The sequence below is a fragment of the Triplophysa rosa genome, linkage group LG4 (genome assembly GCF_024868665.1).
Source record: "Triplophysa rosa linkage group LG4, Trosa_1v2, whole genome shotgun sequence".
NCBI lineage: Eukaryota > Metazoa > Chordata > Actinopteri > Cypriniformes > Nemacheilidae > Triplophysa > Triplophysa rosa.
This window is the reverse complement of record NC_079893.1, coordinates 5040427-5066609: the sequence shown is the minus strand read 5'-3', so window position 1 is coordinate 5066609 and position 26183 is coordinate 5040427. Positions and strand designations below refer to the sequence as shown.

At 38.1% G+C, this 26183-nt stretch overlaps 1 protein-coding gene across 1 annotated transcript in view; it reads right to left on the bottom strand.

Moving 5' to 3' along the window:
* Positions 1 to 26183, bottom strand: part of cacna1hb (calcium channel, voltage-dependent, T type, alpha 1H subunit b) — a 47614-nt gene that overhangs the window by 11941 nt on the left and 9490 nt on the right. The window contains exons 6-23 of the mRNA XM_057332321.1: positions 25488 to 25580; positions 21675 to 22326; positions 18972 to 19321; positions 16035 to 16186; positions 15764 to 15949; positions 14947 to 15061; positions 12055 to 12210; positions 8369 to 8453; positions 8111 to 8298; positions 7613 to 7951; positions 6515 to 6615; positions 6291 to 6414; positions 5107 to 5175; positions 4815 to 4999; positions 3361 to 3487; positions 2578 to 2703; positions 2092 to 2181; positions 1273 to 1465 (exon numbers count right to left, since the gene is read on the bottom strand). Coding sequence (XP_057188304.1) covers positions 1273 to 1465; positions 2092 to 2181; positions 2578 to 2703; positions 3361 to 3487; positions 4815 to 4999; positions 5107 to 5175; positions 6291 to 6414; positions 6515 to 6615; positions 7613 to 7951; positions 8111 to 8298; positions 8369 to 8453; positions 12055 to 12210; positions 14947 to 15061; positions 15764 to 15949; positions 16035 to 16186; positions 18972 to 19321; positions 21675 to 22326; positions 25488 to 25580 — 3331 coding nt within the window. The remainder of the gene's footprint in view (positions 1 to 1272; positions 1466 to 2091; positions 2182 to 2577; positions 2704 to 3360; positions 3488 to 4814; positions 5000 to 5106; positions 5176 to 6290; positions 6415 to 6514; positions 6616 to 7612; positions 7952 to 8110; positions 8299 to 8368; positions 8454 to 12054; positions 12211 to 14946; positions 15062 to 15763; positions 15950 to 16034; positions 16187 to 18971; positions 19322 to 21674; positions 22327 to 25487; positions 25581 to 26183) is intronic.

The following is a 26183-nucleotide window of genomic DNA, read 5'->3' as shown; positions in this document are numbered from 1 at the left end:
TCGTCATCCGCTACCGGAGTGGTAACGTTAGCAGCAGAGCCTGCAGCAGGTGCTTCCATGATGGCATCAATAATGTGACATGCCCGGACAAGCAGGACTTCTTCTTCTTCGTGCTTGGCGGTTGACATGACAACAAACAGGCATTTCGTCACCAACTCAAATTTCTTCTGAAAATTCTTTAATTTGTAGTAACGAGTAATGAAGATGGTTAGGAGAAATGTATCGGAGTAAAAGTACACATTTTATTTAGGAAATGTAGTGGAGTAAAAGTGAAAGTTGTCAGAAATATAAATAACGAAGTAAAGTACAGATATGTGAAAATTCTACTTAAGTACAGTAACGAAGTATTTGTACTTTGTTACATTACAACACTGCAAAGCTATTAGCTTTATTGTGAATAAATCACAGCTGAAAGGAGTTGTTAGGCACAAAGCCAAGTGAAACATTTTCAGCTGGGATTTATTGACAATAAAGCACTAGCCTCCAGTACCTTATTGCTTTTATAAAACAGTTACAACAAAATACAAATATTAAAATTCGAAAAATAAGTATCAATGCAACTTTCATGAAGAAAAATGACTTAAAACCAAATTCCTTCCGCTGGAAAAATAGTCCCTGATGACTGTAAACAACAACAGAATGTTTCGTTTACGTTGCTAAGGGTTCGTAGTGACACACAGAATCATTATGTGAAGCAGTCATAGCTTTATTTCGAATAAATCACAGCTCTTGACCAATCAGAATCAAGGACAGGAACTAATCATTTTATAATTTAAAACGTTCCATTTTAGCTACTGTACCATTTCAAATTCCCCCAATGTGTTATCAGACACAAGCCCTTTCAAAAGAGGTCGTAGTGAGTCCTAACAGTATTTCATTGAGTAAATTATTTAATTCCCACTTTATAATTATGTGTCTCCTGTCTAATTAAATGCTGCCAAGTCAAACAAAGTCAAAGGCCTTTTGAGGAATACGACTGCAAAAATGATTACTCATTTTCCTATGAGCAATTAAATCCCTGTTGGTCACCAAACCACTGTACTATTGGATATGTAGTATATATCTGTAAACTTATGTTAGTGTAGTGTAGTAGACAGACAGAAGGTCTGGACTAGACCACCCAAGAGACTGTTTGACCAAGCAAACAATCACATTTCGTTTTGTTTCCAGGAGGCCCGTAAAAGAACACGACACACACGTCTAGAATTCAACCAATCAAACGACGATTTCAAAACTTGGGACACGACAGATACCAAAAACGAACACACTCACTCCTGCGTTTCTTCTCCATACGTTTCTGCCTCTTCTCCTCCCGACGCCGGGCCTCCTCCTCCTCCTGGTCCTGTCTGCACTTGTGGAAGTTCTCCACCACCACGCCGACAAACATGTTCAGCACGAAGAAGCTGACGATCAGCAGGAAAGAGATGAAATACAGAAGCATCCAGGGATTATGATTCTTAATGGGCTATAAACGGAAGAAGGAAAAAAGAGAAAGGGATTTAAAAATTTTGACATACGATACAAGGTGGTGATCGTGTTCCATTACAAAGATGAAATTTTCAATAATGAACGACGGCGAAAAAAACTCAATTTCAAGTTCCTGTAAAGTGCAAAACGGTCCGGATGATGAGAGGGCTTATCGGCAGGAAAGCACAGACAGGAAATGTGAAAGGAAGCCATTGCACAAAGAAATGGAAACATCCTATTTGTCTCATTACAGAAGAGTTGGAATTGTACTGGCTGTGTTACTGTATGTGGCGAATGTGTGTGTGCATGAGAGAGAGAGAGAGAGAGAGAGAGAGAGAGAGAGAGAGAGAGAGTCTCTCTGGGATTAAATGATGAATGCACTGTCTCTTCTTCTCAACCTGCTCATTTTGGTGTCCTCTCTCTCTCTCCAATCCAAAGCTGAATTAATCAGACACTCGTTTTACCTAAATACCTCCTGCCTCCTTTTGTGACTGTGTCACCTGAGGGATTCTGGGAACAAAAAAACTGTAAACACTACTGGTGCCTGTGTTTTTGTTCTACCGGAGAGATTCGGACAATCACTTTCACATTGTGTAAAGAGTTATCTGACGAATACACACACACCTGTACATCTACGGCCACTGCATCTAAACCGTCATACATGATGTTAACCCATCCGTCTTTAGAGGACAGGACAAACAATGACATCAGAGCCTGTGAAGCAAAATCAACACAAGCATTATCAACATTATTGAAGGCGAATAAAATCAAAACTACAAATAAAAAGATACACTGTCGAGGCTAACCAATGAAACCACATTGCACTTATAAAAACGTAAAATGGTATTGTACCAGGTAGTCTTGGATATCACTTTTGCAAACTACTTTGCATCATGTGATAATATTTTCATTTTTATTTTGGTTCTCACAAACAACTTTCCATAACAAAACAAATACATTTTAACTGAAAATATATATCTTTTATATTATTATCTGATATGATCACTAAATCATGGTAACATCACAATTTTTTGTAAGGACAGATGCGGTTGGTTTTTATTAAACTGGTTATTAAAGGGAAAGTTGAGTGTATACGCATAGATGTCTTACCTGACCCAGGTTATCAAAGTTATACTTCCTGCGGACCCATCTGTATTTAGCCTGAAGGCAATCGGATTTATTTGTGATATTTCTAGTGTCAAAGCCTTCACAATGATAGAACTTGCCCTTGAAAAGCTAAGAGAAACAAAAACATTTTGCATATAGACATCACCCAAATATAGAAATCGCAACAGATCAAACTGTGTCGGTAGAAAAAATAGGTCCTTTACATCAAAAATACAAACCAGATTATGATAAGAAATACAGTAGGTAACACTTCACAATAAGGTTGTATTTGTTAACACGCATTAACTACCATGAACTAACAATAAAAATTATTAAACTCAGTTAATGGCAATTTTAGCATTTTCTAATACATCAAGTTTTAACATTTGTTAAAGGGATATTTCACCAAAAAATAAAAATCCTGTCATCATTTATTCACTTTCTTCTGCAGAACACACAAGATGGTATTTTAAAGAATGCTGGTAACAGAACAACAGTGGTACCCATTGACTTGCATTGGTTTTGTGTCCATACAATAGAAGTCAATGGGGGTCAATGTTGTTTGGTTACTTACATTCTTCAAAATAGCTTCTTGTGTGTTCTGCAGAAGAAAAACAGACATATAGGTATGAAATGACAAAAGAGTAAATGATGACAGAATTTTTATTTTTGGGTGAACTATCCCTTTAATGCACAATTAACTAATATGAACAGTTGTACTTGTGTTTGTTTATTGTTAGCATATGCCAAAATGAAGTCACCAAAAATGATTGTCAATGTTTATACCTGAACTCCCAGAATGCCAAAGACAATGAAGAAAGCGCAACAAATCAGAACAATATTTCCAATGGGTCGGAGAGATGTGATCAATGTTTCAACAACCAGCTTGAGTCCAGGGGCTCTGCTTATAACCCTGATAACAAACACAAACACATACATATTCAGTGTGCTGGACTCAAGGTAAAACCGCACACCTAGAAAGCAACCATTAATAAACAAAAGCTCAGCACACAACAGGCTGATACATGTGCTTTGGCGTTAGCCTTGAACTGAATAGTCTGCATAGTGGGACATATCACTCTTTGTGAATTATACAATGAGCCCATCTGTGCAGTTTTTTTGTTCTGACATGACAGGAAAATAAGACTTCAGCACCACGGACAGCGACAACCAAATGTGCATTTTTGGGAGAACAGACCTGAAATTCTACTTCCTCGCGTGTCACAAATTTTGTTATTGACTTTCTTGTTGCAGAGCATTTTTTGTGCTCTGTACACGGTGCATGCAGGTTTTAATATAGATTTGAGAGCTATGAAGCGGAAGATTTTCTGCAAATAATTTCATAAATTGAATCTGTTCCTTATACAGATTAAATTCCATTTTCACAGACAAGCTCGCTAGCTATTTCTGATTAGCATCTTTTGTGTTCTATTCCCAAAACATAAGAACAGATTCAAAATGATATGATGCACAAATTATGACATAATTTCCTTTCTGAGTATCAATAGAGTGCCTCAGAGATTACGTATTTTTGTATGCGAACCCCGGAAGCGAGTTCGTTTTTTAGCACTTCCGGTTCCATCGCCCCAAAGTTTTTTTTGAATGGGTATTTGGTAAATCGCCTGAAATAAGATCCGTGGTTCACAAAACCTCTCGAAACCGGCTTGTCATTTTTTAAAGCTTTATTGTGTCTTTAAAACGGCGGTTCTAACAAATGCTAAAAGTGACTACATCCTTTGGCGGGGATGTTAGACATCATCGTGCATAAAAATCTCACAAACAATGTAACATGGGTCTAAATCTCTAAAAACGTGAATGGGGATTCATTCATGGAGAAATTCCTTACCAGGGAACAAGATTTTAATAAAGTTTGAAAGAGTTGTCGGAGGCTTGGTGGTGGCGATGTTGATATTGAGTGACCGTAGTGTAGTCTGTTTATAGCCTCATGTTAGCTGTTTACTGATGCCGATTGTATTTAGGTTTCAAAAGTAACAAATGTTGTGTTAATTTGTAAAGACAAAACGTGTAAACATCATAAAACTTTGTTAATCACAGAGCTTATTTTTTGCTATCTTCCAAAAGTCTATGGGATTAATGCATAGGCTTTCGGTCGAGGGAGCCAATGCGGAGCTACCAACCGGGTTGGCCTACAAAATTACATCATTCCTGCACCACTCCACTGAGTGTATCTTCAACATCATGACAGACTCATTGTGCTATACAAATACACACAATTTTACCTGAGGGGTCTTAGCGTCCTGAGCAGTCGAAGAACCCTCAAGATTCCCAGAATTCTGTTCCCCCCAGAGGATGCGAGAGACACTAAGATGTCCACCAAGGACACAAACACCAGGAAACCATCTAGAACATTCCAACTGCTCTTCAGGTATGAGCCCGGCCCAGCATACAGCCCGAGAGAAACCACCTATGACAGCGTCACATTCATAACATGTTATTAAAACAAATAAAAACAAATACTCATGTATGTTTAGGAACTAAACTGATGTTTACTCAATACAGGTCATGTTTTACCTTCATTGTCATCTCGGCGACAAAGATCAGAGTGAAGATGTAGTTGGAAACTTTGAGAAAAACCCGCTCCTGTAAAATGAATATAAATAATATAAATGTCACGTGAAATGACAAGTCGAGCAGCACATCTGTTATAGAGCGATAAATGAGCGGCTTTCAAGTGTTCTCGTTTATGTCCGGCTAATGGGATGTCATAATGTGACTATATAAAGCAACGGGTCAAACAGTTCATGTGTTCAGGTACAATTATTATTTTTGTTTCATTTTGTGAACTACTAACAATATTTCCACCAAATTTCAAATAAAAATATTGTTTCTATTCGCATTTTTTTGCAGAAAATGACAACTGGAGAAACGGGAAAATAACAGAAAAGATGCTCTGTATTCTTTCAGACATCAAATTACTGCAAAGAAACAAGTTCATATCCACTTTTAAGCAATACAACAGAAATATTGTACTTGTATTTAGGAAAAGTTTTAAAAAATTATCTGGATTTTGTGTCTTGTCATGCGGTCTTTCACATTGCTGTTGGATGACATAATGTCACTCCTGAAGTTTGATTTTGATGAAATTCAACAGATACTGGACTGAACTGACCACAATACATCTAGAAATGCTGATTAAATGGAAATTTGGAATGATTTCTTAATGTTTTACCCAGCTGTACAGCTCTTTTTGAGAGTGTACAGTCTGAGAGTGGTCTGATAAAGAACAAGCCATTGTTATAAAACAATTAATTATTCATTAAACACTGGTGTGTATTAACATACTGCTGTTGTGGCCATTTTAAAACAGCAATAAATGACTTGAGGCTGTGCATATATTGATTTCACCACACATGAGGAAGGTTAACTGTTCACTATTAAACACTTCAACGACAACTGACATCACATAACATATGAACAACTTTATAAATATTACATTAGTTATATTTTATGTGTCAGTTTTCTATACTTGGCCTATCTAGTGTACTGTATCTAGTCATAAGTATAGTAAAAAATCTGTCAAGTTCTTCCACACAATATCATTATATGCTGTAGCATTAAGATTTGTTCTCATGGAAATGACTAAAGCAGTCAAAACTTGTTCATTATGGGCGTCCCAATACTTTTATCCTTATAGTGTGGTTCTAAACTGCTAGAATAATGTAAGTGTTAAAACGAGTGTGTGTGGTTGTATTTACAGTGCTGTCTTGTTGAATATCTGGTCTCTCCAGAGCGATTGTAATGCAGTTGAGGAAAATGAAGAACAGGACAATATGATCAAACATCTTATGAGTGATGATCTTCTGACAGTGAATACGGAACCTGCACAGCGAGAGAGAGAGCGAGAGTTAGAATCATGAAAATGTGCAAGCGCAGCATTCATCACGTGTAGTGCGTGTGACTGGCGTGTGTGGGTTCTCACTTATTATGAGGAGAGAAGAGGTAGAGGGACCAGTCCTCATGATCTCTACACCACTGCGGTTTATATGGCTCCAACAGTCTCTTCACAATCACAAACCAACTCTAAATAAAACACACAGAGATACAAATCAGTTCAACATGAATTTATGCAATATGCATTTACAATATTAGATATTAATTAAACAGATGTAACTCACATTAAAACATACAAACATTTTGGGATACGTCACTCAAAAATGAAAATTCTGTCATCATTGACTCACCCTCAGATTGTTTCAAACCTGTATAAATATCTTTGTTCTGCTAAACACAAAGGAAGATATTTTAAAGAATGTCAGTAACTGAGCAGATCTTGTCCCTCATTGACTCCCATGGTATTTATGTGATCGGCTCGCATACTGACATTCTTTCAAATATCTTCCTTTGTGTTTAGCAGAACAAAGACATTTATACAGATTTGGAACAATCTGTTCCAAACTAAATATCACCTTTATGCAATAACTTAATCTGACATCGCAACACTTTGTTCTGCATGAGTGCAAATGAAATTTTAAAAGTGCCATCTGGGTTTCATTTATAAATAAATTTGCCATTACAAAGTTTTTAATGCTAAGTGACAGCAGCACAACCTCGTGAATGTCCTGGTATTGAATCTGTCACTGCTTTTGTTTATATTTACCCTGGATTATTATTTATTTATACTTGTTTTATTTGATGTTTACTTAATTGAATCTGTCAATGAGTATTTTTGGCTGAATGTTTACTTGGCCATTAGAGTAATTTTGTGGGGGGGTTTTTGTTTGTTGATGTATTGGTATGTGTTTAGTGTTTGTTTTTGTTATTATGTTGTGATTGTGTATGATGCATTCATCAAACCATAATAAATAAACATAAACATCTGAACCAATTCAATTCATTGAAAAATTGTAACAATCAAATTTTGGTCAATATGAAATTATTACTATTGGTCGATCCCATAATCACAAAAAATCCAAAATTTATCGACAGACTTTTTAACAAAACAATCAAGTTTTCAGTGAATATTGAGTACGTATCATATCAATTAAGCGTTCATTAAAATGTAAAAACAGGGTATCACCTCTTCAAAGTCCTCATCCTCCGCCCCCTGTGTGGATGGTAACTCCGGGCGCGTAACGTTCGGAGAGGATGGATGTCCTCCGTCTAATCTCCCGTTACACTCCAAATATGGGCGTGGAACCTGCAGGAGCTCTGGCAAATCAAAGGACCCTAGACACGAGACTCCGCCCAGACTGCCAGTCCTGCTGGATTTCCCATCATCTGACAGGTTGTCATCCATGCTGTCTTGTCCCGCTCCTGAAAGCAGCGACTCGCGCTCTCCTGACTGGGCCCGTCTGATCAGACTGGGGGCGTGGCCGAGACTGTTCCAACTGGATCGACGACTTCCCCAAAGACTGGACTACAACAGACCAACAAACTGTGTGACAATATGCAATGAATCGTGACCATAATAGATTGAAATGATTTAAAAATATTTCCCATATCAACAATCCCATGAAAAACCTGTTTTGAGGTATATTGTGTTTTTGTTACTATCCATGTCGCAGCATTTTCTCACCAGGGATCTCTGGTCATGTGGTTCGGTGGAGGTGTTGCTGTTGCGACGTGATTGGCTGTAGACGTGTGACACTTCAGTTCTGGGCGTGGCGGTGAGTTGTGCGTGCATTTTGTGCGGTGGCATGGATGCTCGGGGTTCCAGGTGTCCGTTGGATAAGGGCATTAATGTCTGCATTTTCAATTCTGATCCTAGATATCAAACAGAGATCCAACATCAGATATGAAAAGAAACGCATAAATTCATCACACACTTACACACCTGAGTTCAGCAGCTCTCTCAGTTTGTCCTCATCACCAAAGTCAGAAGACATGTCATCACTAGTCTCTGACCTGCTGGCATCACCCTAAGAGAGAGAGAGAGAGATGACATTTAAGAAGTTTTGATGCATTTCCGAGTGAAATGGAATTTTAAATGAAAAAAATAGTGGGCGTGGCTTTCATCTTTCTCAGCGATTTGACGTATAAGTGCAGGCGTTGCATTTTGAAATGGAACTGGCAGCACACTGACAGTTGAAGGGGAGGAGTTAACTGATGCTCCGCCTAAGCCGTCTGACATACGTCATTTAAGATCGATAGTCATTACAGGACGGAAGTGCATTTTCAGAGTTTAACTGAAGTTTATGAGAGCACACTATTAAAAAAAAGAGAATGACCCACATTGATAAACTATTTACAATAAACGCTGCAATATTTCATGAAAAAACAGGCATTGTAATTTTTTATATCACTGGTACTTTAAAGCCTAAAATTCAGAATTCATAATAATGAATGATTATGATTACACATGAACATAAACGACACAAAGGCCAGCAGCAGGAAAAGCAGAACAAACACAATTATATTTGATCTTTCAAGGGTCTCTAACTCCCTTTCTTCTAATTTTATGGTTAGTTAACCTGTTTATTGGTTTTTATATCGCTCTTCTTCTATATCTATTGAACTTCACCTGCTACATGCACTTGTGCTTTTAAAGTCAACATGACCTGGCTTTCACAACTCATTTTCCTCCATAATGTGATTTATTTCGGAGTCAAAAAGGATATTCAATGAGAAAATTGGGTGTTGGTTAACATTATTTCCCTCACCCACGTGGCCCAGGTGATGTTATGTAAGCTGTTGCAGAGGCAGATCAGGGTATGACATTACCTAATCCTGATATTAGTTATCTTAAGCACAGGGTCAAGGGTGATGTCGGAAATGTGTCGAAAATTGTATTGCTCCGAGGTTGCTCTTTCATAGCTCAGGAAATTTTATGAAGTTCTCAGTTGTGTTTCATTTAAGTAGCAACTTAGTCTAAGATGTTTCTCCCAAAATTGCTTAGAAGAAATAAAAACAAAAATGAGACAATTGTTCAAATCGTGTGCATGAAGAGTGTAAAATGAATGAATGCAGATTTGATAAGTAAAATAATAATCTGGATTTGGGCAAAGTTGATAAGAAATGTTTGAGTTCATATTAATGAAATCTTCAATAATATCGACTTTTGATAGCAGACTTTGCAATTCTGAGCTCACTTTGGTGACATTGTTGAGATGTGTAACGCAGATTTCTTGATCTTTTTATCAAGAGAAACATCTGAGACACAAGAAACTTACCGTAAAGGGACAGTTCACCCCAAAATGAAAATTCTGCCATGATTTACTAACCCTCAAGTTGTTCCAAACCTCTATAAATTTCAAAAAAGATATTTGGAAGAATGTTAGCAACCGACATCATTGACTACCATAGTAAAAAATATCACAATGGTAGTCAAAGGTGCCCCAGGAATGTTTGCTTTCCTAAATTCTTCAAAATATCTTATTTTGTGTTCAACAGAACAACAAAACTCTACAATAATTGCTACAACTACTATGGTAGTCAATGGTGACCTAGAACTGTCAGTTGCTAACATTCTTCCAAATACTTTCTTTGTGTTCAGCCAAAGGTTTGGAACAACTTGAGGTTGAATAATTCATGACAGAGTTTTTATTTTGCGGTGAACTGTCCCTTTACGGTAAGTTTCTTGCGTTTTAGAAAAAGATCAAGAAATCTGCGTTAGAGATCTCAACAATGTTACCAAAGTGAGCTCAGAATTGCAAAGTCTGCAATCAAAAGTCGATATTATTGAAGATTTCAATAATATGAACTCAAACATTTCATCTTTGGGTGAACTGTCCCTTTAAGCAAAAGTTTCCATTTGCTCTCACTGATGTCTAGGAGAAATAACTGAGTATTTACGAGATCTCATCTGGGATTTATCTTTCTTGATGGGAATGGTTAGAACACGGTGTCATACTCTAAAATCTCCTATTGTAAACGAGAGAGCAGAAAAAAAAGGTATGAATGAGAATAGCCAGCGTTCACAGAGTAACAATCAAAAGTGTGTGTGTATATTCACGCATTGTGTAACAATCCGAAGTGTCCGGTGTCTACGTGTGTGATATCACCTTACAGACAAAAGAGAGACAGAGATGAAAAGATGGAGGAAAAATGGAGAGGCAGAATGATTTGAGCGAAGCGTTTTCCTATCAAACACATCATCGCACCAGCTGCAGCCGAGACGTGTGTTTATACGGACGAGTCTCATCTACATGAAAATAAAACTTACAAACCAAACAAACACACAATCCATCTCTTTCATGTCACAAAGAGAAAGGAGAACGTGCTATTCTTGATTTGCATGTGCGCTAAAGGAAATCCCTTTTTAATGCCATGTATCACAGTTACAGTGCAGTATGGAGCTGTAATTGTGTTACAGCGCCATACTTTCTGTTCTCTGATAGCATCTTACAGGAAAATTTCCCTCTGTGAAACTCAATTAAATGCAATATGGCCAAATATATCAAATTCAGTCTTGTAGAGAATTCGCATTGATGTTGAAAACCAAGCAGAGAGAGTGGATTTAACAAGCTGATGGATGAAGTTGCCCAGAGACAATTAAAAATGTGGAAGTCGATGCATTTGTTTACAAAACATCAAAGCTTAGAGGGACAATTCAACCAAAAATGAAAATCTGTCATAATCTACTCACCCTCAAGTTCTTCTAACACTGTATAAATGTCTTCTGTTAAACACAAAAGAAGATATTTTGAAGAATGTGGGAAACTAAACAGTTGTGGGGCACCATTGACTACCATAGTAGTTTTCTTCCCTATACTATGGAAGTCAATAGTGCCCCAAAACTGTTTGCCTACAAGCATTCTTCCAAATATATTTCTTTGTGTTCAGCAGAAAAACGAAATTTACACAGACTTGGAACAACTTAAGAGGGAGTAAATGATGACAGAATTTTCATTTTTGGGTGAACTGTTCCTTTAATGGCATTTATTTCTAACAAAGATGGCAGTCATTCTTAACAAAAATGTCACAAAATAAGTGTTTTAAAAGAAACAGATAAAAAATCAACAGTTTAAAATGAAGACAAAAAGTATTTTTGGTTGTCAAACATCAAACAAATATGTTTATAGTGGATGTAATGAATTACACCTATGCAGCCGTTATACATCCACTTAAACAAATAGTTTGTTCAAAACTGTAAATTCTTTTTTCATTTATTCACCCTCATGTCATTTCAAACCTGGATGACTTACTATCTTTTGCAGAACACAAAAGAAGATATTTTGAAGAACGTTGGTAAACAAACAACTTTGTCCCCAATTGACACATTTCTCAAACTATCTTCTTTTGTGTTTCACAGAAGAAAGAGTCATATACAGGTTTTAAAAGAATAAATAAAGACATATTTTTTTATTTTCGAAATTACCTTAAAATAGCCAGATCAACTATAAAATACATTTTCGAGGTTTAATTTACGTGCCCAAAACAGTGACTATTGTTAGTAACATAATCTGGCATCATCACACATTTTCATCCATACACTGTTGTTAAATATATTTTTTATTAAAGTTCCTGGTAAGTAAAGAACACAGGTCTAATAATTCCCCGGCCCGAAGTCTGACCTCTTACCTCAGCCTGGAAGCCTTCTACTAAGATGGCAACCAATAAGTTGAAGAGGACGTAATTCCCAAAGGTCATCAGGGCCACGAAGTAAAGAGCCGCCAACGGAGAGGTAGAGGCCATACCATTATACAGAACCACATTCCAGTCTTCCTGGGTCAAGGTCTGTAGAGAGACACAGGACAGATGCAGTGATAATGACAGCTTTCTGAGACAATGAGTGTCTGCTTTTTCTCACTTGCAGTTCCATAGACAAATATTTTGAAGGTTTTGACTCATCACTCCACTGTGAATGGGTAAATCACATCTGCGCTTGAGTAGTTACTTGGCTTAAATGTTCATGAGGAAACAGATCAATAGCCGTCGCTCGACTGGTGGAGTATTGCGCTATATCAACACTAAGACCAGGGGATTGATTCCCAAGAAATGCACATACAGTATGCGTTTAAGATGTTTGTTATTAGCTTGGTTTGTGTCCGCTTTAATGAATTACCAAATTGCTGTAATTAATTTACTTTTCCCCTGATAAAGTGAAGTAAGGGATAACATTTCATTTTTAAGTAAACAAATCACAATTACTTATGTACTTGCATAACAACAATTTAATAATCTTGTATTAAACTAAATTGAATTTGTAATTTTTTTTAAATTGAACTGTTTTACGTTACAAACGAGGTAATTGTATAATTTATATAATTATTTGTATTGAAAAGTGTAATGTTTACAGCCGATTACACAACTCTTTCCATTCCATTGGCAAAATTTTCCATTAATTTTTAAACAACGCTCGACGAAAATGTCGGAAAATCCACTTTTTACTGTTTTACAGTGGGGGACTGTTACCTATGTTCTGAAATAGTAAAGCAGCTACAAATGCAGAAAAAAAGTAAAAGAAGTCTTTGACAAAAATTTAATTAGCAGGTTTTTGTTCAAAATGTATTTCTGAAGAAATCTACCCATTAAAAAAAAGTAAAAAGAAAGAAAATAAAATACAAATAACTTTTTATATATTAAAAGGCTTTTCAAATATATAAAAAATTATAATAAATTTAATAAAATACATACACATTTATATATTGTATATTCCTACAGTATATTCATAAAAGAGTACCCTAAAATAAAAATAGAAACTGCTGGTAACAATGAATAATTATTTACTTTTTAAAGTCACTTAGTTACTAGTACATGTTAATCATAAAAATTACACATAATTTTTTTACTTTTAAAGGGGTCATATGACACGGCTAAAACGAATATTATCGTTTGTTTAGATGAAATGCAATGTGTATACACGATTTAAGGTTCAAAAACTATGTATTTTCACATACTGTGTTTGTATCTCCTCTTTGCCCCGCCTCTCTGAAACGCGCAGATTTTTTATAAAGCTCATCGCACTGAAAAGTGAGGTGTGCTATGATTGGCCAGTTAACCGGTGCGTAGTGACGGAAATCTAACGCCTCTTACCATATTTGGAACATCAGGTTCCAGAGCAATTGTACTGACAGGTACGCCCTTACTTGCGTATACATTTGGGCGGTCATTTGGGCAGTCTTAGTGAAATCATACCACGAACTGACGTGGATTTGTGGGGGTGTGGTTACACGAGGCGTTTCAGGCAGGTCTGGGTGAGCATTCGATTTTAGCTAGAATGCATCTTTTGTTCCGACACTTTCATTTTTGCAATTTCACGTGTCTAATACATGCATGGCAACAAAGACACAGAAAAACACATATTCGCGCCATATGACCCCTGTAAGAAATAAAGACGAGATTTGGCTCATTGAACATTCAGCTGCAAAGAACTTTGAGTTTGCTTTCCCTTTAGCCGAGCACATTTCATACAGACATCCACAGAGGAACCTGAACCCATCTCCAGCTCCAGACTGATTTAGAACAGAGGAAAACCAGCAGGCTCAGTCTGGAGTTTGTTTTCTGCTTACAAACACACACACACACACACACACACGCACACACACACACACACACACACACACACACACCTCCACACAGACAGAAATAGAGATTAGGGAAATTAAAGGCTCTGGGTGCTGAGGAAACCTTGACTCGGATGGCTTCCCTCAGGGGCCGGAGTTAATACAGCACCATATCAGTGCTTGCACAAGTGTCACCCACCAGTGACCCCCATCACACTGGCCAATACTGCAGGGAGAAGGCTGATGACCTCATCGTGTCTGTAATAATACGGGGCGGACTTTGATGACCTCAGCAGTTTTATAAACTCTGACACATTTTGTAGAAGTTTGGATAATCCCGGTTTAAAAAACACGCTCAGCCTGTCTCAGCTGTTGTTGATCAGACAAGGAAGACCGTGATAATGTTCATTGCTATTATATACAAATAAATAGAATGTAAAAATATCGAATGTAGAGTAATATTTGGTAGATGAAATTATTTGTTGAATTATTTACAAATCCTAAATATAAATGTACATTTAAATGGCATGCAGGGATTTATTACTGTAGACTTTAGACAGGCGAATACCCACAATCCCTTGCCTCAGCGTTCTGCATGCTGCTATTCCAACATTAAGCAGTGAGTATTTAATCATAGCTTGTCTCCAAAGAACAAAAAATTGCTATTTCTAGACTTTAAACTTTTAAAAGCCACTGTGAAATTTTAATAAATTCAGTCGACAGATTTTTTCACCACAGCGACCTACAGATTTATGCTGGTCAGCAAAAATTTGGGATTTTAGGAGCACCAGCTTCAAAGGTGTGTTGTGTAGAGGTTTATCTTTCTCAAAAAAGGGACCTTTACGATACGACTTAAGCTAGAAAAAGCAGACAAACTTTTACTTTTATCAAAAGTAAACACCACCCTAAAGGCTAAATACTGGTAGTTCAGGAGAATCTGCAAAGATGGTAAGAACTTTTTGCTAACCTGGAACACAGTGACGATGGCCCAGAGCAGTGAATCAAAGTTCTTTCTGTCCGACACTGTATCTCCATTCTCCAGACGAGTGAACTTACACCCGAACAGATGCATCCCCAATATACTACAACACAGAAGACGAGAGAGATAAAAATGCATTGCAAAGAAAACATTTCTTCAATTTCATGAACAAATATTGGGCTTATAAACAGAAAAATGGTGTGTGTCGAAATAGTAATAATAACAAAATATTAAACTTAGTCACAGGCAGGTGATTGACAGTGTGCACTGTATAAATATATTTTTATTTTAAACGTTTAATTTTTATGCGATTTTTAGACAATTTACATCAGATTGTCATGGATTCACTTCAAATACATTTAAATAAATCAAATGAAATTGTAATTGATGATTGCTATCAAAATTGTGCATATTAAACATATATTATAAAAAATATTTTGTTCTGCAATTATCTATTCTAAAATGCTGATTTTATTAGTAATGGATTAGCTGCTGTGACACACTATTCAGTTTAAGGTTTTTTATAGTTTACTAAATTCTGCACATATACCCAACTTGGTTTGATGTTCATTCTACTTTCTATTTATTTCTAAAAATATTTTCTCTGACATTTTTAATGCATTCATGGAACTGCCGTCTGAGAATTACCCATCACATGCTTAGAAAGCAAATTACTTCTCAACGTTCCTTTTCAAAACTACAGAAAAACCTCCGAAAATACCCACACATGGTGTAACATCATTTCTAGATTCATTCCTAAAGACTCTTTCGCTCTGTTTAGTTGTACTTGCTCACAAAGCCACACCTAAAAATGAAGATGAAGAGCATAAGCAGCATGCAGAAGGTGGCCACGTTGTCCATGGTCTTCATCAGTACCACCAGCTGCCTCCGCAGGGCCGGGAGAAACCGTACCAGTTTCAGGACCCTCAGCAAACGGAACGTCCTTAAAACCGAAAACCCTCCTTCTGCTTGTCCGACAAGCTCACACACACTGCAAAAAAACATCAGACGGAACATGTGAGATCAGATTACACAGTATCAGGATGGAATGGCGACAGAATTTAACAGCAGAGTACCTGATGATAACAATGATCCCATCAAAGATGTTGTAGGGGTTGCTGATGTAGTCAAACACGCCACAGGCTGAGAGTTTCAAGAGCATCTCTAACGCAAACAAACTGGTGAAGACAATATTACTGATCTCCAATGCGTCTGTTAACTCTTGAGGCTACAGAAGAAAGAAAGAGAGAGAGAGAGAGAGAGAGAGAGAAATATTACACAATATTAGTTTTTTGTCACGTGGTATGTTTTTGTATTGTCATCAGGGTTGGAAAAGGGGGAACACAGGGGGACGGAGTCCAGCGAGTGAATTTCAGTGGAAAACATTTCCAAGTCCTCCCACTCTATGTAAATACACAAAACTGACAAAAGTATCTCTTGCTATCTAGAAATTTAGCATTTTTGAAAAGAAAAAAGTTTCTGGTTGCCAGCCAATGGAAAACCTGCCACCAAATTGCTAGGATGCATGCCGAGGCATATTTCCCTCAAGACAGTGATATCTCAACACCTTTTCTAAACAATGTCTATAGCACAAACGGTGTGGGGCGACTAACCAACCCAAATGTAGTAATTACCTGCGTAAGATTCATGAAAAACGGTTACATTACGTGTAAATAATATCAAAGTCGTGCCACTTGGCGGCCATGTTTGCAACGCCTCTGGGCATGTATTTACATCATAGCAAGTCCACAGTCCTGTCTACTTGAATGGGGGAAGGCAGATATTTCTATGGCTGGCAAAAATCACAATTAAACAGCATATTTCCGATCAATGTATCATAACTTTGGCTTGCTAAGCTTAAATTGAGCTAAAAATCACCTTTGTCGAGATCGCCTCATGTACTGCGCCTGCTCACAGGCTGGCAAGCGCCTCACAAGAGCCCCGCTCCAGAGAATCAGCCGATTAGCTCGTTTTACTGGAAGGTGGGATTTTCTTCGTTAGAGCGGCCAAATTAAAGGGGTGGTGCAACGGTGTGTCATGCATTCTGACTTCTTTACTATGTTAAATGTGCTGTCTTCTCATGCTGTCCCCGCACACGCTGTATGCTTTCGGAAATAATCGTACTTTTACAGCTGTATCTATCTTTTATAAATGTGATCAAACTAAATACCCTTCGAAGATACGAAGTATGCAATACTACTCTATAGATACTCAAGATTAATATGAGATTGGCAGAAACCGCGTGTGTTAGGGCCGCTTTAAAGGGTTCATTCACACAAAATAATTTTTTATATAGAGATGCACTGATATATCAGCCAATAATCGGCATCGGTCGATAAAAGCAATTTAAAACAGCCGATGATCAGAGCCGATATATTTCCTGTCAATCAAAAGAGGACAGGAAAATGCAATGTATTTGTGCTCTTTATATAGAAAATGTTAAGAAACTTCACCAGTTTAATGTTCAATATTGATAGTCATTATATGAATTAATAACTTTTAGAAAGTTTAGATATATGAATTTAATCTTCAGAATCTGTATCGGCAGTGCAGACATCACTCTGAATAATCGGCTATCAGTATCAGTGGAGAAATTTAGTAATGGTGCATCTCTAGATTTATTTTTGCATTTTTCATATGTGTGAGGGTCCACAAACAGAGTTTACTCTACTTCCGATTATTTCATATTACTTAAAAGTAAACTTCCAAAAAAGTGTAAACAGCACAGTTCAGACACAATGTTTGAGGAGTTAGGAGGCACGGGCTAATACTCTCATCAAACAGTGGATTAAATTTTACACTTATATTTGATCAAATCCATTCGTATGCCTCAAGGACACTATATGGCATGGAGTTATTTTATAACGCCTTGGCATCCTTTTAAAGAATCCTTTTAAAATGAAAAAAGTAAAGCTTGAGAAAGGCGCACACAATTCACTTCCATCAAAATGACACTTTAAAAAACCTCCGTTTTGGTTTCCCAAGAAAAAATAGAAAATAGAAAAGTACGTTTCAATGACACCAGGGTGAATAAACAGACTAAAGACATAGAAATATTGCTGCTGTCCTTCTGGAACCTCGTACATCCATATTTTCGTTATTTTATTTTTTTACCACAAATCATTATTATAAGGCACCCTATATGTTTGTCACTTGGTTTTGCAAATATCTAACCAATAAAAAATATTAAAAAGTGCTTGCCAACTTTGACAACACAGTATTTAATCATTTAAAAAGTCCAGTGCTCTTCCATTCCCCGAAAAACTGTGAATTTGGACATACGAATTTTGGTTTCAGAAAGGCAGCGACGATATATAAATATAAATCTCTTAAAGTGTTAATATAGGAGAAACGAAGCTACAGTAACAAGATTTCTTTACTAACGTTTCATAAAGAACAACATTCCTCTATAAGATCTCTTTAGTTCTCACCTTTGTCCTGTCTATTTGCACAAGTGTGTGGATGTATATTGTATGAGATGACATATGATATACAAAGAGACGTTTTTGATAGACAACACAGACACAGGTCTGAAGAACAATACATATACAAAAGACAGCACACACACATAAAGCGCAGCAGTGTTTCAATGGTGTGACAGTATATATCTGTGTCTTCTCTCTCTGCCTGTGGCTTTGTTTCTCGCAGAGGAAGAGCAGGCGAGTGTTGTTATTAACTGTGTCTGCTGTAATGTAAATAATCATTTCCCTGGCAACCGTGCGACTGTCCTCTGCCTCAAACCGGTTCATCTCAGAGTCTCTCTGTCAGACACACACACTCAGACAGACTCCCACCGACTCGCACACGATAATCCTGACCGAGGGGGTTAATGAAATGCAATGTGAGCCGAACACAACACAAGAGATCATGTCACGATGAGAGCTCGCACTGTAACAAAAATAAAAATGCTCAACCTGATCTGATCTAACAATTTGTTGGTTTAGCAGTCGCAGTCAGAATGATTTGGCCAGGTTAAATAACGTATCTGACTTTTTAGATGTGATGTTTTTTACCTGTTCATGGTACTCCACGCCCATGCTGAGTGTATTGATAAGGATTGCGATCATTATCCCTCTGTTGAAGTATTTGCTTTCCACAATCCGCTTCAGCACAACTCGGGCGAGATGAACGCACACACACACGCAACTCTTTCTCCCAGACTCCTTTTCCTCCACATCCTGGTTTAATTTGCTCGGTTCCGCGCTGACATCTGGCCCCTGTTTCTCAGGGTCCGGTTCCCCGTTGGAATCGCAGGTGACGCCGTCACCTTCCTGAGCGCAAATTGGGCAGGAAGACAGTTCAGAAGATGCCATCCCAGCCCTCCCGTCAATACACACACTTGAGCATGGGCCTGGATACACACCTGCAATGAAGAACGAGTACAGTGTGTTAAATATTAAACATAGTGTGGACTAACTGTGCGTTCACACCGCCAGCGACACCCAGCGTCAAAGCGAAGCGATGTCATTCATTTCAATGAAGAGCCGGCGACACGAGCGATTGACCGTTGCCGACAGGAAGTAGGCGTGTCTAGCGACGCGACTAAGTTGAGATTTGCTCACCTTTATGCAAATGATGAGCGACTTTTTGGAGCGACTACCAATAGGAGTAAAGCAGCAGAGCTCACGTCATCCGTCTCACGTAGTTACTGCAGAGTTTGTTTATAAAGGTTACTAGGGCAACCAAAGCTAGGAACGCCTTCTTACGACCTTGTAGCAAGAGACTAGCGACACCTAGAAACAGAGTCGATGGCGGTGTGAACACACAGTAAGAAAGTAAGCCTTACCGTTCCCCATTACATACAGTCGGCTATACTGAAATTTTGACTAATAATTACAGAATTTTAGGATGATTTATTGTCTCAATTATGATTTATGACACTGAATTAACACAATACCAAGCATTAATCTTTTTTATAACGGTAATCAATATTGTCTGTCTCGTAATAGGGTCCAGACCTGTCTATTAAGACCCATCTGCTATGTCAGAGCTCTAAGATATTCCACATATTTATGATTCAGTTCATCCTTTCATATAAATGAACATGTAGAGATGTTAAAACCGAGTACATAACCCCAATTTAATTAGCAAAATAGGAAGGGGTGGACTTAACCAATAAGCCATGTCAGCAGCCACGTAGAGCCGCAAGTAATCATCAAAATAGTCGGTATATCCTTGTTAACGTTTTACGTTATTACATCTGAACGAAGGCACTCCCCCCATCAGGGGCGGATTTAGTGATTTGGGGGCCCTAGGCAAATCCATGTATGGGGGCCCCAACTATGCACCATTTTACTTTACTGCAACCCTTATTTTTCTTCCTCCTCAAAGCACACAACTTTTGTTCGACACCAGCTAGAGAAAGTTAACGCAGTGGCGGAATTAGTAGAACTGCCCACAGCGAGAGTGTCATTGTGTGGTACATTAGCTGCAAAACGAAGTAAAAGTCGAAGGGAAATAAAACAACAAAGAACGCAGCTACACCAGCGGAGAGGAAAAAAGACGATTTACAAAAGATTGTTGCCAAAGTCTCTGCTTTTTCCCCACACAAACTCCACCGCTGCTCCTACAGCAGTAGCGCATCTTTCTCCCGCCAGACACAGCACTCTCCCGGCCACGAGCAATGATAATGTGCCGGTGAGTATTTCTCCATGAACACCGACAACACAGTTATAATGACTGACGACCAAAACATCTGTCAAACAAAGAGAACTGTGCGCTTGGTAGGAGAGGGCCAGTTCAAAGGTAGAAAGGTTGTTTGACTCCGCTGCGCAGATCGATGGGCACATAAAGACATAATATAATAACGTCAGTACAGTGCTAAGCGTTATGTTTTTTATCACCTTAGAAGGAGCTATTTCTATTTACAGTACATACACTGCGGGTCCCCTTGCATGGAATTCGCCATGTTGTTTCTACAGTAGCCCTAAATGGACAAACTACAGAGCGTGTTTCTTAGAAAATATCTTAGTTCTGTGTCAGCCACCGTAGTGCTTCGAAAGCAAAGGGGGAGGGGCAATTCGCAACCTCACCACTAAAATTAGTACACTGGACCTTTAATCTAACATGAACAACTGTATTTTTAAGAATGTGGGTATAATGTTCTTTAACGCAGGAAATACATCACAGTTCTGAATATATTTTGAACAAAATATTGCAAAGCAACTGAAGCAGGTAACTGCAGGCGAAAGTCAAGAGGCACAAAATAATAGACGGAGTGTGTGTTTGTGCAGTCAGTTTCTCAATTCAATTTGGAATTATTGGGGCATGTCAAGTGTGCTAAGCAAAAAAATTAAAGAATTTCATCTATGCTATTAAGTTAGAACCCCAGAGACAGAATTTACTTTTAATCCATAAACCCAAAGTAAAATTTGGAACACGGCAGCAAGACTAAAACTTGATTAGTATTTATATGTACTTACGTTTTGCCAATGTACACGTAACATAGCCTTTGGACACTTAAGCCACGCTCAAAAATCAATGCACAAAATATCAAACCAAAGTTTTAAAAACTAAGATAAGTATTTGGTTATAAAGTATGTCCATAGTTAAAGGGATAGCTCACCCAAAAATGACAATTCTGTCATCATTTATGACATGAAGGTGAATAAATGATGACAGAATTTTTATTTTTGGGTGAACTATCCCTTTAAGTCTCCACATACTTTATGGAGCCGATCTGTATGATTTGCACATTTTCACATTTGTGGTCTTACCGTGTTGCAGCTTGTAAGTGTCATGGAATCCACCACAAACTGAAATCTTCCTGCCATACAGCCCGTGATTGAACACCGATCCTTTGGCCCCGCCTGTCGATTGTCGGCCAGACCGTGAGCTTGCGCACACCTTGGAGGGCATTATGGTGGGGTAGTTCATTCCGAACCTCAAACCCCTTAAATTCGGCAGCGTAAGTGGGAGGGATGAGCCCTTTTTCTGAGTATCTCTATCAGGATGAAGTGTTTTCATTTCAATGCCATTACTGATGTAATGCTGATGATGGTGTGTATGATGATAATGAGTCATAAAATACTGGCTCGGGCCCATCTTTGTCCCATTATCGGCCCAAAACCCGTTAGTCCCACCTCCTATCAAGGAGCTGTTGGAAGTAGCGTCGCCTCTTCGCCTGCGCGGGCACAATTCGCCATAGAGACGAGTGACGTGCCGACAAAGTTTACGACAGATGTGGACAAGGTATTTCAGCATCTCTTCGTAGCAGGATCCCGGTTCGGCCAAGCTTGCAATGGTGGACTCGTTGCTACGGAAACGGGCCCGCTGCTCCTGCATCAGCTGGTTCTCCCGTTGTTTGGTCTCAGAGAACTGTGTCGCTATGACAACCAGACACAGGTTGATCATGAAGAAGGAGCCTACCTGTGTACAGATTACAACATGAGTACAATGGAAATATTGAAGGCAACGGTCCAAAAAGCATGACAGGATTGAGAATGGCAACTTCACAAGTCTATACGTTTATTGTCAGGCATCACTGTCAACAAGAAAATATGCGAAAGACTTCAGTTTCAGACTTCTGACATTACTGAATGATGGCTAGAGGTAAATCATATATTTTATTGTACTTAATAATGATTTTTTTTTGTTTAGTAGTGCACTTGGATACAAGCTATCAAGATTTCCACACCAGTTGGATTACACGGTTTGTACACATTCTCTCAATGTCTTGAGAAATGTCTAAAATTGTTAAATGTTAAAGCTGAAATTCATAACTTTGTATGTGTGTGTGTTATATATACATATAAACATACATGCCACCCACATACATTATGTAAACACAAAATGTATTTTCAATGTTTATTTTATTGACAGCACAAATTTATGTTTATTTTTAATCAAAAAGTTGGTGATTGAAGCTTTTAATGGGATATATGCACATGGAGCGATGACGTATTTCCACTAAAATCTCAGCCAGCTCTGTTACATCCAGCAAACATAGCGTCCATAGGGAACAATGATGTTTTTTCCTTGGCTGCTTCAAGATGCATAGGTTTAGAATCAACGACGGGAGCCAAACTATCCAAACACTACATCATACATTGACAACCAAAAAGGAGAAGCGCTTCAAGCAATCCATTTCAAGCAACATTCACAAATACGAATTTGATATGATCATAGAGCAGGGGTCACCAACTAGCGGACTCCGGTCCGAATGCGGACCGCGAGATGCGTCCGTCCGGACCTCAAAGCCTTTTGACATAATAAATAAATGAACGCCTAACATCATTTTCTAATGCAATCAAATTTATACCAGGCACATCAAGGTCCACTCAGTAGCAGTTTGGGTCCTACTGCGCCACGTACAGTTAACATCTGCGCACTGTTGCTACGTTCAGACGTCGATGAGTGAAGAGAGCCGAGACAGACTCGCTGCACAGCGTGCAGACAGATGTAACTGTCAGTGACTGAAAAACAATGTTCAAAACCATGTTTTCCGAGATGAATGGGTCGAGAGATTTGCATTTATTGTTCCTGCATCGACATGCATGAGGCCGGTTTGTCTCATTTGCTCGGAGTCTGTTGCGGTTGTCAAAAGTGGAAACTTTAAACGGCATTATGAAACTAGACATAGACACTTTGAAGAAACTTACACACAGCAGTCCGAGGTAAGGACACGGAAAATATATTAGCTCAAAGCCTAGTAGTAGCATTCTACACGGGTCCTTCCTCCCTCACTTACCGCCCAACAACGAGCATATGAATGTTCCGTAAGAATACAGTGGATCTTAGGAAAACATAACAAGCCCTTTACTGTTGGGGAAATAGTAAAAGAGTGCATGGAGGCTGCGTGTGAAACACTTTTAGAAGGAAAATAAAGACATGAACTAAAAGAAAACATTAAACAAACCCCCCTTTCAGCTGCACCAGCCACAAGAAGAGCTGAAATGTTATCAGAGTTTGATCAGTCACAACTTGATGCTGATATTTGTTCATCTCAGTTCAGCAGAAAACAACACTTTAGTTTTCTTTTAAAGTTGTTCATGTTGAAATGAATTTATGTTCAGTGCAGGTTTAGAGATTAGGGCATTTTGCACATTTTCCTTCATTATATTGTTGTCAGAAATTGTTATGCCGTTGTATAGATATGAAAAGACATGTTTATTTCTTTGGTCTGCCAAAAACCATCAATTCATGTCTTTAGGTATTTAATTGTCCGGACCTCGACTGGTAAGGAGGGTTCGTTTACTGGACCTCAAGCAATTTTAGTTGAAGACTCCTGTCATAGAGGCACTCAACAATGTTTAGCCGTAGTGATGTCGGTTCGCTAAATTTTTTTTATTAACACATCGTTAGCGATTGGTGAAAAATGACCTTAGCGCTGTGAGAGCAGAAGTGGCTTAGCTGGACACTTTTTAGACACTTTAATATAGACCGTTTCATCGGATGTGTGCACGCCTGGACCGCAGCCAATTTCCAGTCTATGTTTGATGATCGGTCTGGCTAGTGACTAATATAACTATTTATTTAATTTAATTTATATTATTATTAATTTATATTAATATTTTATTGAATAAACTTTATTGTAAATTAATTTGATTAAATAAACAAATTGTTGAATGGGTCGTGTAACTTTGTTGTATTTAAGTTTAGCCAAGTAACGGTTCTTCTACTGGTAATACTGGCTAGACATACTTTTAACTTGCTTGCTAATGTAATATACTTGTTATTTCTTTCACTTGTTTTTAGAAATAATGTACGTGGACTCTATGTCATGTTTGTGTTGGTCTAGTGGTGGGATCATGGCAGAACCCCATGTTTTATGTGGAGAGGGGCATTTTGGCACTGATGGCCTTCCATACTCTCCTGTCTCGTCATTGTTCCTGCCCTCTTGTTTCCTCGTTAGTGCTCATTATGATTTCATGCCCCACACCTGTCCCCTCTTGATTTTGATCCCTTATAATACCCTTGTGTTTTCTGTCCTGTGCTGGTTCATTGTCATTCGTCTCATGTGGATGAGTTCCTGTCTAGTCTAGTCTAGTCTAGTCTAGTCATTCGCACTTCAATGTGATTGTTATCTGTAGTTTTGTAGGGTGTCCAGGTATTTCATGTTTCTCCTTACCTGGTTTTGTGAATACCCTTGTTCTTGTTTTACCCCATCGTGGATTTTTGTTTCGTCTTTTTGTTACTATTTATTAAAGCATTGTGTTAACCCCCTACCTGCCGCCTGCATTTGGGTCCTCCATTCCTGTGTGTCTTTGTCTCACCACCCAATACCGTGACACTCTACTCTTTGTATATGTGTACTGGAAGTTAAGTACAGTCTGCAAAAGCGTGCATGCGCAGTAACGTTTGTTCAAGCGCTAACGTTTGTTGGCGCTTTGAAACAGTCAATACTTGTTTTCAGTTTCTATGACTCTCAAGAAAACTTCAAATTTTCCATAACACTACTTAAGTATAGTTATAAAGTACAATTACTCAAGTCATTTACACCCCTTATGGTGGCAAAGATCATTTCTACACACCTAATGAAAGTGGAGAAACTGTAACACCATAACGTTAATCAGTTAATGTGCACTTACAATGATAAGGAAGATGAAATAGATGAAGTTGTAAAAGGAATGTGCATCCATTACATAATACATGATATCCACCCATCCCTCCAGAGTGATGACCTGAAGAACAACAGAAATACGGTGTCATAAATTTAACAGCAAACACACATTCAACATCGGTCTAATGTCATCCTGCTTGAGATGTCAAAAATAAAAGACATCCAACGTTACTCTACGTCACGTGCGCAAAACTAGGTCATGATACAGCAAGCAATGATAAATGTCACGCTGTGGTCAATCGAATTACTCATAAACCTGATAAATGTCCGTTCCCCTTCCCAATCACATTACTAAGGAATATGATAAATATTGTTGCTTTCTTAAAGATCGGATTAAAATGGAACATGATAAAAGTTGATTTCCTGGGACAGGTAGGCTGGTTATTGATGTAAGGGGATTCTGTCTTGCTGTAGCCCCTGGCAACCATTCACTTCATTTTCCAAGTCTGAAAGTAAGTGTCTCTGGGAACCAAAAGGATATGTGAGGATAAGAAATATCACCGCCTGCCAAAGTGAATATATACTCAGCGAAAATCTTAATGAACAACTTGGAGCAGATCTCTTACTTTCACGCATTCAAGTTAAAAGAAATTCCTGACCCGCCTTATTTATGACATTGCATTTACGTATATATACACACGCATATATTTAAATATTTAAAAAT